Source organism: Seriola aureovittata, chromosome 23, assembly GCF_021018895.1.
Source record: "Seriola aureovittata isolate HTS-2021-v1 ecotype China chromosome 23, ASM2101889v1, whole genome shotgun sequence".
NCBI classification, from domain to species: Eukaryota; Metazoa; Chordata; class Actinopteri; order Carangiformes; family Carangidae; genus Seriola; species Seriola aureovittata.
This window is the reverse complement of record NC_079386.1, coordinates 16,084,449-16,104,418: the sequence shown is the minus strand read 5'-3', so window position 1 is coordinate 16,104,418 and position 19,970 is coordinate 16,084,449. Positions and strand designations below refer to the sequence as shown.

Genomic DNA, 19,970 nt, shown 5'->3' with positions numbered 1-19,970 from the left:
CGGATCTTCTATAAAAATAAATAAAACCTTGGTGACAAAAGCACATTTCTAAAATGTATAAATAATAAGAGAGTACAAACTGTATTTCCTTCCCTCATGAACAGCACAGTGCTTCTCTGAAAGCTAGAGGGCAGCACAACCCAGAAACGCCACCCATCCTCTTCATTCAGTGTCCTGTACAGAAAACTGTCCCGTGGTGTGTGGTGGGGTTTTCTAGAAAAACAACAACAACAACAACAACAACAACAACAACAACAAAGGTTTCTCCTTGAAGTGAAATGAGGCCTTCACAGAGCAGAGCGTCAGAGTCCCACTCCTTCATTGTGGAGGTGATAAAAAGTTACAAGGCGTTGCACAATGTGGCAGAACACACTGCACATTTCTGCAGGGTGAACGTCACCGCTCTGGCCTTTTCATGGGGCTGATGGATTAATGTTGATTATCTGACTCACTGTTTCGCCCTTTTTTTTTTTTTTTTTGTCAGACTCACCCTCTCCTCTGCTCCCATTCAAACACATGCTTTAACTATTTTTTCCCCCCCAAAATGTCAAAAGCCAAAAGTGAAGTTGTTACAAGATCAAGGAGAGTAAATAAATCAAAATGCGTTTTTTTTTTTTTTTTTTTCTTTTCTTCCGAGCATCTACATGAGAATAAACTGCTGAGTGTTTTATGTTACTGAAGCAACTTTCCAAACTGGATGATAAAGTTATATCCCGTTTTATATCCTCCATCATACTCTCTCTCTCTTCTCCCTGAACCTGACTCGACCAACATTATGTCAAAACCAAGACAAATCAGTCCAGATGTGAAGTCCTAATCCTGCCAGATGAACCCCGTGACTCTATTACTGTAACGCTTCAGCACACATTTAAGTACATGCTGCTTTATCACCCTAATATTGCTTTTTTTTTTCTTTTTAATTCAGACAGAATTGTTTGGAAAAAAAAAACCTAAATAAAATGATTCAAAGCACAAAAATGAAATACCAGATTTGAGAAAACATCACGTGACTTTTGGTTTAAATTTGATCAAACTACTAGTTACAACATTCAGTCGATGAAACTTTAAGCTGAATTATGATATTGTTTCACTTTTTTACAATAAAAGCTTTTGAATTTTAGTCTCCAAGGGTCAAAAGATAAATTGATTTTATTTTATTCGTAAACTTTAGTCTGTCTCTATGGGTAACAGTGACGCTGAGTTACAGACTTGGAACATCAGAGAGAAAATAAACCACAAAACCAGAATTAAACAGAAAATGATTATAAAATCATGATTTACATTACTATTACACTCATGTATAAGATTTTAACCTAAAAATAAACATATGTGCCCTTTGACTTCACTTTCAAGGTTCACACGGCAGAAAGGTCAGACGCCGCTGCCATTGATCATCAGCATCGTGGAGCCAATGCGTTAACCATGTGACCCGTTAACTTACAAAACTGTTGCATGACCCAAAATAGAATATGTGGGTTAAAAAATTACAATCTTTTGATGTTATATTATAAGAGTTTCATTCACTTTAACTGTTTAAATGTTTGACTTCAGGAGACTCTGTTTTTGCTGTCTCCCATGGAGTTCATTTCGACTCAGGTCTGCAGCAGAGTTCAACCACAGGTTACTGTACCATCCAGACGCTCTCCTTATATCCAGGTGATGACAGTCTCTGCCATAAGCAACTCTTTGAATCGATCACGAGCTCTTTCTTTTCTGAATGGCACTTATCTTTATGAAACAGCCACTTAGCGGTCACTGACGAAGGGGCCTCTCGTTCTCAAGACTGACCGGCACCGCAGCGTGTAGAGGTGGAGGGGGCTGAGGGCGGGGGCGGGGGCGGGGGGGCTGACGAGGCCCCGAACAGGACAAAACAAGTTTCCACATTCCATCAATGGCAACGGGGCTCTCAGGTGACATTACAGTCCCTCTGGCGACCATATTTAAGAAACCACAGTCCCTGTGAATCACTCGCTGTGGAAATGAAACAAGTCATTTCTCATGCGCACAAAAAAAAAACCTCTTGGTCAAACTGAGCAAATGACCGGGGTCATTGTAAGAAGTCCAAATATAACTACACCACTTCTGTCAAGTCAATTTATACACAGGTACTAAAAGTTGCTATGTCTGTGAAATGATTGATGCAGTTGTTTTTCTTGGGAGAGAAATCAGAAAGCTAAAGTTGATCTCTCAACTTTAGCTTTCTGATTTCCCACCAAAATAAAAGTTTTCCAAGGACTTTTGTTGATGAAGCGTTGCATCATACGTTATCTATATAAATAGCTTACACTAATTTCATTATTTAAAATAAATAGTCCCACTTTGACTTTTATGTCCTACGTTCTTCTCATGTCTGTGCAGTAACTGAAGCCTCAAGGTAATTAGCTTAGCTTAGCTTAAAGACTGGAAGCAGCTAACCTGGCTAATTCGTAATTCCGAAATTATAAAAATCACGTCTTCCAACCCCTCTAAAGCTCACTAAATGTGCATGTTGTATATTTGTTCAATTCGTACATGAACAGTGATGTGAAGACAATTTGTGGTTTTTGATGGAGGTATGTTATTTCTTCACAAACAAGCAGGTTTAGCAACTAGCTGGTGATTATAGCTGAGCGTTTAGTGGCTAAAGAACCAGATATTTCTGTCAGGAGCTGGTGGAGACCACAAATTGAGCTAAAAGATGAATAAATATTGGATTTAACATTCATCAGGAGTCCAAGTGAATGCTAATGTCTGCTCAGTGTGTAAGGCAGCTGTTTGCTAACGAGTTTGCCACATCAACATTATCAGATAATAATATGTTGTGTGATATGTGTTGTGTTTAGAGCTTGTTGCAATGCCCTTAAGTGACTAAAACAATTAACTAATGCAGTTAAAAGTAGTAGTTAGGTGTAAATCTTTACTAACAACTTATCACGTTGTACTTCTTTGTGTGGGGCAACACATTTGCATAAATCTGAATTTAATAAACCCTGATACGGACTAGTTTTGAACTTTAAAAACAGCTGGTGGACGAAGCTCCAGGACCAGGATTCACTCCTCACTTTCTTTACTTCTTTTACAGTACATACCATATTTAATCGCAGTCACTTCCACATTGACGCGTGTTGAAACATCCATTCAGAGCCTCTCTTTTTCTTTTGCCGGCCCCACCTCACTCAGAGTAAAAAAAATGTTTCCTTATCTGATGTGGTCTGCAATTTGACCACACATCAAAGGAGGAAGGATGAAAAGTCAGAAATGCAGAAAAGCGCAGTGACATGAATGAAAAAAACAAGGAATGAGGAGAGGATAAAGCACGACCCTGCCACCCAGAAACAACCACACACAGCCTCAAATTAATTTATTAAGAAAAGAAAAAGAAAAAAAGGAAAGGGGGGTTAAGAACATCTTGAAGTAACAGAGGCCAAGCCCTGCAGAACACAGTCAAGGCTCATCAGAGAAAATGACTTTTGTCATGTCAGCTTTGTGAACTCCAGCAGCAAACCTCTCTCAAAGAATTTCCTCTTTCCTGTAGGATGTGTTTGTAGCGTTGATAAATCAGTAAGCATGACTCATTCCCCGACTCCTTTCTCCCTCCCATCTGTCTGTTTATCTTGGAGAGACAGAGGCGTGTCGAGCTGATAGCCTCGCTGGAGAAGACACATTTATGAAAGTGTAAACTTACAGACTAGCTGCAAAACATGCGCATGCACAGAACCTTTGTGTTTTCTGTCTTAAACGCACATAGCTTTCATTCCCCTTTGTGTGTGATGGTTGACTTTCTTTGGCTTATGAGGCTGTAGCCCATCACTCCATCAGATAGAGTCCAGACGGCAGCTAGCATAAGTGGCTGGTGGGCATACGCACACACACACACACACACACACACACACAGTTGCTGTTTATTTGTTATGGCAACTAGAGGATCTCTAAAGCTTTTCTCTAATCTCACTCCTCGCTTAGAGCTGCGCTGAAACATTCAACATTTACTCAAGGAAAACACATAGACAAAGCACCGGCATATATCATAATCTAAACGGAGTTATCTGATCGATCTCTTTTTTTGATCTGACTGTGCTGAAGAGAAACAGCGTCTCCGGCTTCGGAGATCACAGAATCTAAAGATGGTTTATGCTTAAGAATTTCCTGCGATGCTTCCAGTTTTCTTTTTGATAATCTCCATAGAGAAAAAAGTTTGAAAGAAAAGTGGAACACAAAGTTAAAGATATATTTACGATCCAACGCTGAAACAGGCATGTTAGCATATAATCCGGGAGATGAGATCGGTATGACCCAAGTTTTTATAAATTCTGGTGATTTATTGGGGAAAGAACCATCTTTAGATTATGTGACCTGGATCTTCAGCATGTGAAAGGTTTGCAGTGTGAAGTCGGAGGTTCTCAGCTGGAAAACTGTGGCTTTTTCTCTCTTCGGGTTGGGATGAAGTGTCTGCCCAAAGTGAGGGAGTTTAAGTATCTTGGGGTCTTGCTCACGAATGAGGGTGGGATGAAGCTGGAGATCGACAGGCGGATCGGTGCAGTGTCAGCCGTAAAGTGGGGTCATTGTACCAGACCGTTGTGGTGAAGAGGGAACTGAACCAAAGGGCAAAGGTCTTGATTTACCAGTTGATCATCATTCAAAACCCCTCGCCTGTGGTCACAAGCTTTAAGGTAGTGACTCGAAAGAATGAGATTGTGGATACAACTGGCTGAGATGTAAGAAATCTAAATATACTTGAAATGATTTTATAATCAATTGTTAAAACAGACAGTTATTTAATGTGATCCATTCATCAATTGATCAGCCTCCAATTTGCATTCAAGAACAACATCGGAGTTGCTTATCTTGAGAGCGCTCCAGTGAGTTATTACAACGTAGGATTTGTGGTGATAAATCAGGGCATTTTAAAAATCATTAGCTTATCTTGAAAACATGATGCAAGCCAAGATGAAGGAGAAGAAACAAAATTAAGAGACATGGTGGGAAAGAAACCGTTGGGGGAAGATAAGGTAATGAGTAATAGATAGGGGATAGAATTTGCTCTTCAACCACTGTGGGAAATAGTCATGGGCAATGTCTGGTAAATCCATGGTTTGAAATGTCCTGCTGAGTCCCGAGAAATGCAGAAGGAAGAGGGGAAATGGGAGGGTAAATGAGTTGCCCACTGGGAGCCTTGGAGCCAAAAATAGAAACAACAGACCTCAGATATTGTTCGTGCATTAACTCTATGTTTTCAGCCATTTAGACACGAGGGAGCGGAAGAGGCCAAAAGGCATAAACAAAGATCAAGGTTGGAGTTAAAGACAGGAGGAAGCAGCATGTGATGATAGTGGATTCTTCCACGTCTGTTAGTGGTTCGCAAACGTTTGTGTTCTCCCGATCAGTTTCACCTTAATCCTGGAGGTTGTGAGGTTGTTATAGCTCCGCAAAACCTCATAAGGATCGGTCGTGGTGGATGACTAGGTCAACAGCGCGCGTCTTTGACATGACTGACCACTGTTTGCATATCTTTTTCCTACGAACAGTCAGTGTTGGTTTCTTTTTTTTACCATGGCTACGAACTTTCCCATAACCAAGTAGTTTTTAGCAAAAAACCTACCGAGCTTAAACTTTGCAGTGGAAGATCAGAAAAAGGAGTCGTTTTGGAAAGCACTGACTAACGATTTTGTCCCGAGGGGCATCAGATCAGAAAATGTTGTGTAGTTTTGGAAGGAAACGATGCATTACATATTTGGGTCAAAAGCTCCAAAACAAGCAGTAAGAGAAAGTTGACCTTGAGTGGAGGGCGAAGAGATCAACCTTTAAGTCAACATGGACGACGTGCTCAGAGGAATGAAGTGTTTGGACATCTACACTCTCTTATCACTTAAACAAACCGATGAAGACTGTGTGATACGGTCGATAGCTCCGGCACAAGCGAGTAAGAAGGAGCATTAGCTGAGATTGTTTAGTCCTTCAGCCAGTTTCAAGCCGTTAAAGTCTGAATGATGGTCACTTACTATGGCTGAACATTTTCTTTAAAGCTGTACTAATAATTGACAAAACAATCTTGATTTAAGATCCACTTACTCTTTTGTTCTGGAGATTTTGACCATATCCCACAGTCTTCCTGAGTAGCTGAGGTTAGCTTTCAAAGATGATATAAATTTTTCTTTGATTCTAGTCACTTTTAAGACTTCTCTTCCACGTAAGCCTCAAAGAAGACCTTGTGTATTGGTCAAAAGCTCCAGACACACAACAATTATGTGGACCTTGTTGTTGTCTTGTAATGCCTTACTCGCAGATCAATGACTGTGAACTTAAATATTTCCGTCTTCAAGCCTCAAGCTGAGTTTTTAGACGGCTAAGCTTGAAGGAAGTCGAGTCCACGTCTCAACCTACAAGTCAATGTTTCTTTGTTCCACCTTCTTGGGATATTATTATTTTTTAAAAACTGGTTGATTTGCATGTGAGCAACGACGGTCTTGATTTTTATCATCAAAAAGCATTGGCGGCCTTTCGCAGCGACATTTAGCTGTCACTCAGAACATAATAATAATCGTGTGTTTGTCTTGTGCTGAAAGATGACACCTTCGTTTGTTCCGTGTTCGGACAAACGAGCTGATAATGTTCCCATTTCTGTGTCTTTCTGTCTCATTTTTATCTGTCTGAATTAGTCTCCCTTCAACACCTCCTATCTTGTCTCTTTCCTCCTCTTCGCAGTTTTCTGTCAGCTATCTTAGTCTGGTTATTTTTTTCCTTCTCTTTTCTTAAGACTCTCCTGGAACATTTCACTCCTTCCTTTGCGTCTTGCTCTTTTTCTGAATTTAGGGTCTTGACTTCATCCTAGACGGGACCTTAACTTCCTGCCGCCTCCACAGACAGATAACAGAACAGGGCATTAACACACACACACACACACACACACACACACACACACACGCATGCATGCACACACAGCTGGTTTATATCCTCCACACTGCTGTCGCTGATGGAGTGCTTTCCCATAGTGGAGACCAGAACAAGAACACCCACATACTTGTGTTTGGGTGCTTGGGGAGGTTAGCTGCTGATAAGCTGACCGTGACATCATTAACCTTAGTCTGGACAGGTCTCTCTTTCGCTGTTTTCACTCTTTCCACTCGTTTCCTTTCTACTGCATCTTTAGCATGTTAGTAACAACCATGTTTCAACAATCACACGTCTGGGCCCCCCGCGTAATACCAATCAATCATGGCTTGAGTGCCGCAGCCTTCGCGAGTGTTGTGGACTATGTGCATTTACCATCTCACGGCTTCTTCCAGAATAACATTACACCGTGCCACAGAGGGAAGGTTTCAAGAACTAGATCTGATCATGTGGTAGAACCAGGGTGGCACCTCCTGCAATGACAAAGGGAGCAAAACATTAAAGTGCCAAAAACTGCAGTTCCTTAAATGTGCTGTGCAGATGACATAAATTGATATGTTGTAAACAAAAAACATGTTCTGGATTTTAGCCTTAAGCAGCCATCATTAAATTAAAGTCTGGGACATTCAACCAGTGTCTTCATTGTGCCAACGAGATCAAAGAAAGTTGTCTGTTTATGTCCAGAGTCACAGACTCAGACTAAACAAGTCAGAGGAGTTGGCACATCAAAGAGCATGATGGGGAATTTTTTTACCATTTCTTGTTTGTTTGTATTCATCAATATTGGACAGATTTATTATTTGGGATGCAAAAGATTATGCCAAACATTGCAACGACAAGAAGAGACAGTGATGAATGCGTCATTGTCTCCGCTTCAAGCATTTCCTCTGTGATGAAGCAACGTGCCAACAGCTGCCGCTAAAACGCTTTAAACACGACACTAAATGCCACCGAAGGCCATTTAAAACAACACTGTGGGAAGCGGAGGGAGTAAAGGCAGCGGGACATACTGGACTGGAGTGGGGAAAAAAACTCCCCATATGGTGCTTCTTTAGTGACATACAGTGGGGACTCAAAGGAAGCTCCAATGTGCTTTATCGTACCTGGAAGGATGAATGACTTCCATATGCCACTGGTTCACTGACAGGGTGTGTGTTTCCATAGACTTCAGTAATGTGGAAACAATTGTAACTCTGCCTTAAATACTCTCTCCAGTACAGTGCCAACTCAAACTTGAAGTACTTTCAAATGTGCACACACACACGATCAAATCCCAGCAGTGTTTTCCTCAGATCTGTCTGGTCACGAAAGTCCGCTCTCATCCTCCGTACATAGTAACATAACAAAGGTCTTGTGATATGTTGTCTCAAACGCAGTATACGTTCTTGATTATTTAGATCCTCAAAATTTTAAACTAATTATGGGATATTTTAACCAAAGCTTAAAGGCAAAACTTATTGTTTCGCTGGTAAAATGATCACACGTTTACAACAACAGCACAGTGCATCCTTTCCGGGGACGCGATCCACGAATGCGTGGCCTTTCGTGGGCGTCTAAAACCGAAAATGTGACGGTCTGGTCTTCGGGGGATGAATCGCTCAATGAATCTTGGGACAGGTCGGGCCACGAGGGGTCACTGTGATGTAATCGGTCTTAAAAATGGAGCTGCCTGAAAGATGCGGCCCCCTGAATTGGGACACAGCTCTTGCATGGACAGGTGTGTGCCTCTCCACATCATGTGAATTTACCGCAGGTGGGGTTCCATCCAATCAAGGCGTAGAAACATCTCTAAGATGATCAAAAGAAATGATAGTTAAGTCGCTGTGTACTCGTACTCGTGTGAATTAGCACAGGTGCGTTTTATCTAATGTCATAATAAACTCTGTGTTTTAATTAGCTTCATGGACCTAAGTGTGCAGAGCTGTGCTCACTCAACATTTGATGTTTTTGGCCTTCCTCGCAGTGATCCTCTGAAAAACCTCCCTGTCCAGACGAATGGAGTGAAGTGCATGACGTACTGTTGGGCAAGATTCTGTTGTAGAAATTAGTATTTAGTAACAATGTCAATGTTATTTTTGATTTTTATGTTTTCTAAAGCAGAACCCAGAAGTTAACTTCAGCTTCCTTTAGTCCTTACCGAAAAAGGGAACATTTAGCGGAGGCTCGGTTTTCTAAATCGAGCCTCATAAATGTCACATTAACTCTTCATCTATCAAATAAACTCACATTTAGAGCATGTTACATGATTGCTGGCTTCAAGGGGGAAAAAAAAAGGGGGAGGAATTCATCGCTCATTTGAGAATGTAGGAGCACTTGTTTCAGTGGCAGACAGGAAAGAGGTCTTTAAGAGCGACATAGTGTGTGTGAGTGTGTGTGTGTGTGTTAGTAGTAGTCGGTGTGTGTGTGGGAAGCTAAGTTAGGGTCTAAAAAGAAAACACGAGGAAATTGGACTTAAAGTAGCTGTAAATGATGAGAACTTCTCTTATTTTTGTCTCTCTTGCACACACACACACACACACACACTTTTATGCACACATTATTTTTGTCTTGGCATTTATCAAATTGGCATTAATCAGATTTTCATCTCGAAACGCAGTGAGCGAGGCGACCGGCTTTATCTCATCTTTTTTTTTTTTTTTTTCCAGACTCTGATGGAGCCATGCTGCTTTTAAAGGTCAAAGGGTATAAGGTCACGAGAAGGGGTTCAGCAGTGTGTGTGTGTGTGTGTGTGTGTGTGTGTAGAAGAGTTAAAGTGGTGGTTCAGTGACCAAGAAAGAAATTCCAGATGCTGAGGAATTTGTCTTTACTGGGAATGTTGTGTGTGTGTCAATGAGAGGAGAGGTCATGAGAACAGCAGAAAGCACACACACACACACACGGACACACACACACACACACACACACACAAACGCCAAGTGAGTGGCTTCATTAGTAGTTTTGGATTTGGACCCACTCTCCTGAAGCTCATCACAGAACCTCGTCCAGAGATTTCTTGTCGGGGAAAGAAAAGGCCTGTGGAGCAACACTAACGACACACAACAATAAAATCTTTGTTTAAAACAATAGAAATGAAATATTCCCCAGACTGCAAACCATTAAAAGGAGCAATCAACACCCTCTGTTTGGAGGGGCTGAGTTATGGTGGAAAAGCTTACTTTGTCACGGTCACAAGCAAACCGGGGCTCGTGAATGAGAGTCACATGGATTCTCGGGTATGTTGTTTATTGGATAGAGTTTTGGCATCTTCTCATCCTGCCAGATTATAAAGATTTTCGGGGATGAAGCTGGGAAGATGAAACAAACCTGATGACCGTTTCCGTAACTTTAGGAAAGAATTAACAAACTCCGCTGTTCGTATCAGCTGAAACACATGAAACAGCTGAAACGTATGGAAGACTGTGGCTGCCAATATTAAAATGAAATGATGTAATCAAATTTGAACGTCACTTTCCATTTGTGTGCCCAAGATGTATGACATCTCTGTACTCTGTAATTTGAATATGAATTATTTTAGCTCAATTCTAATGACAATAAACTTGAAATTACCCTTTTTATGGTAATTTTCAAAATGGTTGCCTTTAACAGATTTCACAAAAAAAGGCTTAGTAGACTGCTATTATGTTTATTTTTCATTACAAATTTGCTTAAACATTATAATTCAGATTCAGTCTCTGGATAACACTGAAAACTATTTGTCAATTAAGTTTAACTTTAGTGTTTATTTTGGCAGTATAAATCATGCAATAAATCCAAGTCTGATGCCAAATCAACAGAAAATAAAATGTCAGTCTGATTGCATTTTTATTATCGGCAGCCATCGGCTTCCCACCCCTCTGCTCTGTTTTTCTGTTAAACCAGGCTTCATTTCCGGCTGTCAAATGTCAGCATTTGTCTCGGTGTATAGCCTTGAACCCTTACGTCTTTGGGTCATTTCCTGTTTTGGTTCAGACTACTTTCTTCATTAGAACTCTGCAACAGAGAGGCCAGAGACTCGCCTTTCATTTCTTTCGTATCAGCGAAGTTCAGATCTGGCATCGGTCTCACATGAATGAATGAATGAATGAATGAGCCTGAATTGTAAATCTTTTAACTCATCATCTAGTTAAAAAGACTAAAGCTAAATTAAAACCAACATAAATGAAAAAGTAAAAATGTTGAGCCTGAAATAAGAGACATTACATGACAAGTGACATCTGCTTTTTCTTTGACTGACAGGGTGAAATCAATAATTCTTTATTGATTTTAATGCATTAAATTCACTGAGAGTGATTTTCCAGCCTCAAGAAAACTGAGACATGAATGGTGTCAGTGTTTCAAGGATTGGGCTCCTAATACGTCGAGAGGTTCACAATGATGTTTGCGGACAAATTCAATATCCATCATGGTAAACATGCCAAGTTCCTGACACAACACATGCTGTTTGTTTAGCAGTCTTTGACCGTGTCGGCTTTGAGCAGCATCCTCGCGTTGATCGCGTTGACTCTCGTCCAAAACACAGAGAAGAGCTCAGCTGCCAGAAAGCTCCATTTGGTCTTTGTCTTCATCCATTCATCCGAGGATGACTACTTCCTTCCATGATAGAAAAATCCACAACTTTTATTTTTCCAAGGAAGCTCTTTATCCTTGCCCTGCGCCTGCCTGATCCGCCCTGTGATCAGAGAGTCGTGGATGACTTGACCTTGGAGGACAGGACCTGCCTGAACCTCCTCTTCAGCTCCTGCATGTTGGGAGATTTGGGTCTGGCCAGGTGGAGGCCTCCTCTCCTCTTCTCCCCGTTACCTCCTCCCAGTGCTCGGATCACCTGCAGGAGAGAGAGCACAAAATAAAAAATAAAAATGTGACTAAGTTAACTTTGCTTAAGTCAGTTTCTCATTTAAATTAGTTTAAAATCAAATTTCAAAATCAGGTTAAGTCAGGGCATTTTAGTAAGAATAATAATCTGTACCAACTTAGTTTCTGAAATACTCCAACAATCCAATGTAAACAAACTTACAGATACAGATACAATATGTGTAATTTATGTTTTAACTTTTTTTGAACAAAATAAAAGTTGTTATCGTCTCCTGAGGAAAATATCTGGCAGTTTAGCTTCTAAATGCTCCACTATGCTAATTGCTAATAGCAGCTGAGTATTGGGCCAGAAAACCAAAACAATGAGCTAAAAGATGCTCAAATGCTCCACGTTTGTCGCTACGAGCGATACATTTCACATCACACACAATCATTGTATCTGTCGTTAATATAAATCAACAAAAGCTGAGCTAATAAAAATTAACGCACCTTTAAAGCACCTCATTAGTAAAAAACATGCAGACGTTAAACAGAACAAGAGATCAGGAAGCTGCTCTTTAAAAATACCAGAAAGGAAACACAGTTTAAACACACTCAAATATCATGAGCCTCTGGGCGAAATGTCCCATTACCTCAACAGAAAAACAAACATACAGAACGGTCTATTGTGGGCTGGTAAAGCTCTTTCTAGCTTTAGAGATAAACATGTGGTATTTCTGAATTAGCTGGTGACTCGGGGCATCAGTGGGAAATGTCCTGTCATCAGAGATCCCACAGGAAGTGAAAGTCCCTTAAGTTTGGCGGACTGATAATGCACAACATCATGATATCTTTCTATAAAATTTCTATAGAACAATGAACCAATGAACAAGAACAAGAACAACAAAAAAGTCCCACCTCCTGACAGAGATGTAGGAAGGCGGCGTGGACTCCTTCGTGGTTCTCTCTGGCCGAGGCCTCAAAGTAAACTCCCCCTGTGAGCAGAGGCAGTTTTTTTTTAAGATCAGGACTTATCTCCGAGATAACTCTCAGCATTCCTCGTTCATTAGACGGCATGCAGGATGTAGGTGAGACACATGGGAGCAGGCAGAGAAATGTGTAAGCTGCAGTTCTCTGATCAGCTTTCTTTAAAACAACAAAACATGTTTCTGATTTAATCGGTCACTGATGTTGGAACACGACTGATTTTCCAAATAGATGTTGAGATATATTTAATTGAAGAAGTGACTAAATTTGCTGGTGGTGATAGAGGACAAGTCAGGGAACAAACAAAGTCATTAGGGTTCATCTTCTGGGAACCACGATTGTCTATAACAACATCTTTTGAGACATTTAACTCAAAACCTAAAGTTTCAACCTGATGTAAAAGGCAAATTCATAAGGTTTTAGTATGTAAACTCTAACGTTTACACTCACTTCTCAATTAAGGAAATGTGTGTTCATGACTGTACAATCACATGACATATGATTAGCAGAAGAGGAGGAAGGAGAAACAGAAAGAGGAGGAGGAGGACGCCCCACCTAACGAAGCCGCTAACGTCTCGCCTTCGTCTGCAGGCACTTGTCGGGCGCGGAGCAGGTCGCTCTTGTTGCCAACCTGCATGAGATTACAGATTATAGAGTAGATTACATTACAGGGATTAGGGTTAGTAGGTAACTGTTATCGTCTGTTCCAGACAGGAGAGAGACAGACTTGGACACTGCTAAAGGCTGATGCAATTTGTCCGGATAAAGACGAGCTAATCCAAATAAACTGATTGTAAACAAAATTAAACCGCTTCTTCCCAAACTGAGACTGACCAGTATAACAGGAATGTTTCCAGAGGGGTGTATGCGTCTGACGTGTTGGTAGAGCGGCTGGATGGTTCGGTAGCTGTTGTGGTCAGTGATGGAGAAAACCAGCACGTAACCGTCCGCCCAGTAGATCGACCTGGAAGTCCAGTTATGATACAGTTATTATTTGAGCGCGTCGGGTTTAATTCACATTCATGTTCAAGTCGTTTCATGAGTCTGACCTGTTGATCTGCTCCTGGCAGTACAGGCCCTCAGCATCATCCTGTAAGAGTAAATATCATAGTCATCACGAGTTACTGCTGCAGCTGATGATTATTTTCATTCTCAATTTATCTGTTGACTGTTTCAAAGATTGATAAATGAGTTTAGCGCCTAAATGTTCATCGCAATTTGTCCAATGTGAAATCGTCAAATTGCTGATTTGCACAAAGTAACAGACGGCTGACCCGCTGGACCACCCAGTCGTCATTTCAGGAACAATTAAACTTCAAGTAGGGCAGTTCCTCACACTCCACTGTCCACATAATTACCAAGCCAAGCATATTATTTTCTGTAATCAAGATTAAAATGTTCTTTCTGTGACCACGCCAGACACTAGAATTTCATTTCTAAACACCTGCAGCTCTGTAATTGCGGACACTCTTGTCTGTTGCAGCCCAATTTTATGAGTTTAAAAAAAATAAAAAATCTCTCCAGCTGCAGCTTTTAACAACCTCCCAGAAGCTCAGTAACTTCCTCGGCCTCTCTGCTCTGCACACATGACTCCTCCTGCCTCCGCACACCAATTATTTCCCTCTAATCTCTGGAAGCCGGTCACCATCATCCTCCATCCTGCCAGGAGCGACTTCCTCACCCTGCGTTATCTTCCCCAGCGTAGGAAATGAGCAGCTCCGAGGCCTGGTTCGGTAAACAGACTGCCGGTGTCAAGCGGGGTGAGCCGTGTGGCACGTTGCACTCATTATACTCATCATGAGCGAGGAGATGGTCCTAAGTTCACTTCCTCTTACTTCAAATACATTCCTCAAATTGCTTTGAGATAAAAATGGAAGTTTTTTTCGACTGCCTCTGAGGGCTTTGTTTCAACTTTTAGATATGAAGCAGCAGTGACGTAACGCAGATCCCTCCCCTTTTTTTTTAACTCCTTTTTCTCGTTTTATCAATTAAAGACGCAAATTTAAACATTTAAACCTCAAAAAGTTTGACAAGACCACCAGTGTAGTACTGGCAATGGGAAAGTGGACAGCCGTTACAAAATCTTAAAGGTGCCATTTGGTTTGGACTGTTGTGTGCAACAGCGCCACCTACAGGGGAGCCAGTAAAAGCGGGTAAGACAGTTGAGGCAGAGCCCAGCTACGGAGAGGCTGCCCACTTCCTGTTAATGCCATTGTACTGAAATTGGCTGTAAATCAGTCCTCAAGAATTGGGAGCTAATGGAGCTAATTGGCTAAAGTAATTATTTGCATCTGCATCTAAAAAGTCAAACTTTTATTTTGGCTTTAGCATGGCAGATAAAACTCGATAGAAAAACTGACACTCTTGCTGCACGAGTAAATTAACTTTTTGGCGTGCAAATTAGCGCCAGCATGCTATCCAGCTAGCAAGGTTTTTAATTGCTAAAAAGCCAAGAGCAAAGAGCAAACCTTTTCCAACTGCTGTTGCACAGTCAGAGGGTGAAAACAAACGTAGTTTTAAGGATCATTAAAGAAACCTAAATGCCTGAGGTGGTCTTGCTTGTTCTCATTATTGCTAACTGTTTCCCATAGCAATCAGTCTGGATTGGAGATTGAATACTATTTGAAAGGATTAAGAAGAATTAAAGTACCTAGCTAAGCTTGTTTGGGGCCTTAGTTAACACCATGACCCCTAAGCTATCAAGCTCCTCTAGCTCTGTGATTACTTCCTTGTGCCGTGGTTAAACAGCTACAACAGACTGGGAACAAAACGAATGTTTAGAAAGTGAGTGTTGACAGTAAAACCTGGCTTCAGACACTGTGTCAGGAAGGTCTGAGCTGTTTTCAGTCGTACGTTCATGTCACTTTGTGTAAATAAATATTATAGATAACAGCGTTTTTAAATCACTGCTTCCATTCGGCGTTTCTGTTTGTGCTGCACATGAAGACTGTGGGATGGAAACATGGCTGCTGCCTCTGTGTTTCCACCAGTTACCTGGAGAGCGACGCAGGGAGTATCCTGGATCTGAAGTGACACTTCCTCCCCATCCAGCGTGACCTTTCGGGAGTAGAGCGCTCCTGGGGAGAACGAAAGAGACAGGTGGACGGGTGAATGAGTGAACGGATGAACGGGTCAATAGTAGGGGTTTCTCTAAAGCTGAGGGTAGTGAGTCGCTTACTCACCGGTGTTTGCTTCATAATCCCCGATGAACCTCTTGGTCAGAAACCTGACAATCAGAGCTGAAAGGAAAGAAGAAAACTCTGAATCTCAGACGCAGAAAATGGAGTTAAACTGTGTCACAACAAAGTGGGAGGAAATACCAAACTGGAGGATCACATTTCTCTAAATAATCACTGTCATCTCGGGGACTGTTTAGAGAAAAGAGATGGTGCACAGCAGTTTTCAGAGTCGCACTGCAGCGTGTATGATATAAAATCCGACCTGTGTAACACTTCAATATTTGCTCCTAGCGAGTGTGAGTGGAATTTCCCTTTTCCCTGACGAGCAACTTTTTGATTTTGAAGACTTTCATAGCAGAGAGATGAGCTACACAAACAGGCCAGAAGTCTGAACTGAGAAACTGATCCACCAATACTGAGAATCTGATGTTGCAATCTGTCATGCGTCATCTCATCCTGGTAAATGATTACCTAATCTATCACTTTGTTATTTGGGATCTGGAAGGCTTTTGTCGGCCCAGTTTCCCCCATTAATTTAATCAAAGCTGTGGCTTTTTCTTCCTGCCATGTTCCCATCGGAGTATTAAAGAAGACCACTGCTGAGTTTACACATTAAAGGGCCACTCCACCAATTAATTGTTGCACTTTCATAAAGTTTTTGGGGACTCACAAGAGACGGTGTGAAAAATCAGATTGGTTAAAATCAGCTCCAATAACCCAGAAACCTACAACTACCATAATGCAACTTGATAACATACCAGCTTTCATTAGACCCGCCCTGTTTTTAATTCCCCGCCTCCGGTTTGTCCTGCCTTTACAGATGTAACTTAACTTATAAAATCACATACAACTACAGTGTTGGGCTGTTGATGATTCATACGCTCAGTCGCTGCACTTTAATAACTCCCTGAGGTTGATCTTGATCATAAATTGGTTAATCCCTCACTTACCACAAGTGTGACAAATTACAGCCATTTGTAGTGAGCCACACACTCACTGATGTGTTTAGTCTATCGTCCAAAAATTGTGGCAGCCTCTATTATACTTTCTGCCCTTGGCTTCTTTCTTTTTGCTTTTTTTTCCTACATATACGCAAGTGAACATCAGTTTATTCTGAAAACCCTCATGTCATATTTGTTAAATCAAAACTGACATTTTTTTTTTACCATTTTACCATATTGGATATGTGATCATTTTCATTTTAGGTTATACTTATCATTTATTTTTGCCTCTTTCTTTGTCTGTTACCTTAAAGTTTTTACTATTTTTGCATGGTGACTACTTTCCCCCTTTCCAAAATAAGAGCCTCATGTCAATGGGATCTTTCTGTTGGTTATATTTAGTGGTGAAAAGCTGTATTGTATTGTATTTCACAGGGAAATATTGTTCTTTTTACTCCTATACATTTAATTTGACAGCTATAGCTAGTAGTCTCTTTTCAAATTAAGATTTTACACAAAAAAACTATGATTATCTTATAAAGCATGATGATTGTTATGGATTAACCAACCTAAAAGTTGCAAATATAATAGAAATGCAGCACATAAATGCATCAATAATCAAAATCCAACAATATTTTACATAAAACATTTAAGTTTTTATATATTGTAGAATGACAATATGTAAAATGCAGATTGTCGCCCCCTGCCGTCCAGGATGGATGACGTTTCCCCATCAATTTTATTGTTTTATGACTATATTTCTACCTCTATTATGAAAATAAATCACTAAGATATTCCTCATAATAACAAGTTGCATGATGAGTAGTTTAATCTGTAATTATTACGTTGAGATGCTTGAAATCCCAGCCACCAATTTTTCCACTTTAATCTTCAAACCGCAACACATCAGTTTCAGCTGATGTGAAAAAAAAAACTTCCTCCATTCATTTAAATATTAGCAGCACAATTAAAGAGTAAATCCTTCCGTTCATACCGGTTTTCCCGACGTTGCTCGCCCCCAGCACCACGATCTTCACCGTCTTGTTGGGCACACAGTCCAGCAGGGGATACTCCGGTATGGGGACCAGCAGAAAGTTGCCAGACCCGCTGCTGTTCATGGTTCCCGCTGCAGGGTCGCCAGTCAGCCGCATTTAGCTCCCCTCTGCCCTCGGATCAGCCCCGGTCCGTGTGGGAAAATAACACTGCCCCGCAGCAGCAGCAGCAAACCCCCCTCCGCCCCGAGGAACAGAAATCACTCCAATATTTCCATAATGTTCCTGCACGGACTGCGAGGATAACCTGTTTTTCTGGATCTCCTGAGGTATCCGGTTATTTAATCTTGACTATAGCTGCTGAAATTTCATTATAAAATCAAAGTAGTTTGTTCCCTTTGAGAGCCAATACTACCAGGGATCCCAGTTCCAGTGCAGAGTTTTCTTCCACTTGGTGCTGGGAAAAAAAAAGTTGAACCTCTCCGTGGATGTTTCAGCAGTGAGCAGCTGTATCACTGACTGCTCTGTTTGTATCGTATTAATAATGAAAAGGGAGAGGTATTCTGGTCCGCACTGATTCCAGATGCCTCTGACTGCGGACAGAGCGCAAACAGAGAGAGAGAGGGAGGGATGCACACTTTGAACCATCCCCTCGAATATGAGACCAGCCTAAATTGGGATCCTCTTTCCAGCCTGGACTTAGGCATCCTTAACCTTCTCTGGTCCAACAAGGGTATTAAGGTTTAAAATAATAAATCTACAAAACAAATTAGTCATTATAGACCAATAAGTGGCTTTATGTGCCAAAAAAGCTCTCCAAAGCTTTGTTCTACAATTACAAATTCCGCACAGCAGAGAAAGAATGGACAAAAAGAATCGGTGTCAAAAGTATGGAAGCCCGTGGCTACCAAAAACTGATAAAGTTAAAATAAAATTAGTCATGGAAAATCATAATTGTGACTTTTAAAGTCAAATTATCGCTCTTTGAATAAAGATTATAAAATGGTGACTTGATTTTTTAAGTCACAATTATGAGCTTTAGGAGGATAATCTTATGGAGTTTTAGAATTATAAGTTTTTAAGTAAGAAAATTGAGATGAATGAAGATAATTTTAAGCTTTGCCTTAGATCATAACTTTTCATCAAAAACTAAAAATTATGAGATAAAATTGTATCTCAAAATTTGAATTTATAAATCTCACAATTATGACCTCATAATAGCCAGAATTTTTCAATTTTTTGATGATTAAACCATTAACATCTTGAATTTGACATTGAAATTGTGATTTTTATTTTATTTTTTTAGCTTTCGTAATTTTCATCATTTTCTTTATGCAATGGAAACTGGCTTCCATAAACATCGCACACAATGTACATTGAGTATCTTGGATAGAGAAAAAAAAAGTAAGAAAGATAAATGACACATCAGCTGTGCAACTGGCTGATTATCTGAAGACTGTCAAATGGCCTGATCACTTGTGTGTGGCCAATGTGCTCTTTTTACTTTGGGAACTCTTCCTGGTGGTGTTTGTTTTTGTAATCTTGAGCCTCTTTTTGACTGGTGAACTCCTCTCTTACCAAACCAGCACTGACAGAATTTCATGGATCACTCGTTTTCGTTTATCGTGTAAAACTGGAAACGACTCACACAGCGGAAGAGGTCTCATACGGTCAGCGACACAAAGCACCGCCCGCCTATTCCATCCCCGTGTTAAGCATCTAACTAACTAACTCTCCCCAAGGCTTCCAGGCTGGACGACAGGAAGCTTCGGAAAGTCAGACCGAAATATCTCGAGTGATATCGGAAGCCAAATTATTTCACCTTCAAAGTAAAACATATCAATCTAAAACATTTTGGAGAGTGATTATTTAATAGTTTTGACTTATTCTTTGAGTAGGTCTTTGTTACTGATGTAGCTTACAAGAAAATAATTACAATATAAATTAAAAAAAGACTTTAATTCCATTGTGTAAACAGTAATACTGTTAATACTTATGTGTCAGAATATTATTGAGGCTGTATACATAAATATGAAAGCTGACCACATAAAGTACACAAACTAGGGCTACATTGCTGCAAATATTTGCTCTGACAAAACATCTAAACTCAAGGTTTTACTGACTAAAAGTTGACGATTTGTATTAGCATTGCAAACATACCAAACTACACACAAAATTAAACCTCATCATGAAACAAAAATATTTGTATCCCCCTTCATAACCTTCTAAGGTGC

The 19,970-nt window shown here is 40.5% G+C and overlaps 1 protein-coding gene across 1 annotated transcript; it reads right to left on the bottom strand.

Moving 5' to 3' along the window:
- Window positions 1–9,987: 9,987 nt before the first annotated feature.
- Window positions 9,988–18,488, bottom strand: rasl11a (RAS-like, family 11, member A). The gene is made up of 8 exons (XM_056368340.1): window positions 17,739–18,488; window positions 15,807–15,863; window positions 15,619–15,701; window positions 13,674–13,714; window positions 13,459–13,588; window positions 13,180–13,255; window positions 12,556–12,632; window positions 9,988–11,668 (listed from the first exon to the last, which is right to left on the bottom strand). Exons 1-8 carry the CDS (start codon window positions 17,893–17,895, stop codon window positions 11,522–11,524), a joined length of 768 nt encoding a protein of 255 aa, XP_056224315.1. The 5' UTR covers window positions 17,896–18,488; the 3' UTR covers window positions 9,988–11,521.
- Window positions 18,489–19,970: the final 1,482 nt, after the last annotated feature.

What these genes read in the sequence shown, in the direction of transcription:
- rasl11a (XM_056368340.1), bottom strand. Translation starts at nt 17,895, where the DNA reads ATGCGGCTGACTGGCGACCCTGCAGCGGGAACCATGAACAGCAGCGGG. An exon ending in GGATTATGAAGCAAACACCG is followed by an intron (nt 15,702 to 15,806) that starts GTGAGTAAGCGA and finishes CGTTCTCCCCAG; the next exon opens with GAGCGCTCTACTCCCGAAAG. An exon ending in CTCCCTGCGTCGCTCTCCAG is followed by an intron (nt 13,715 to 15,618) that starts GTAACTGGTGGA and finishes TTACTCTTACAG; the next exon opens with GATGATGCTGAGGGCCTGTA.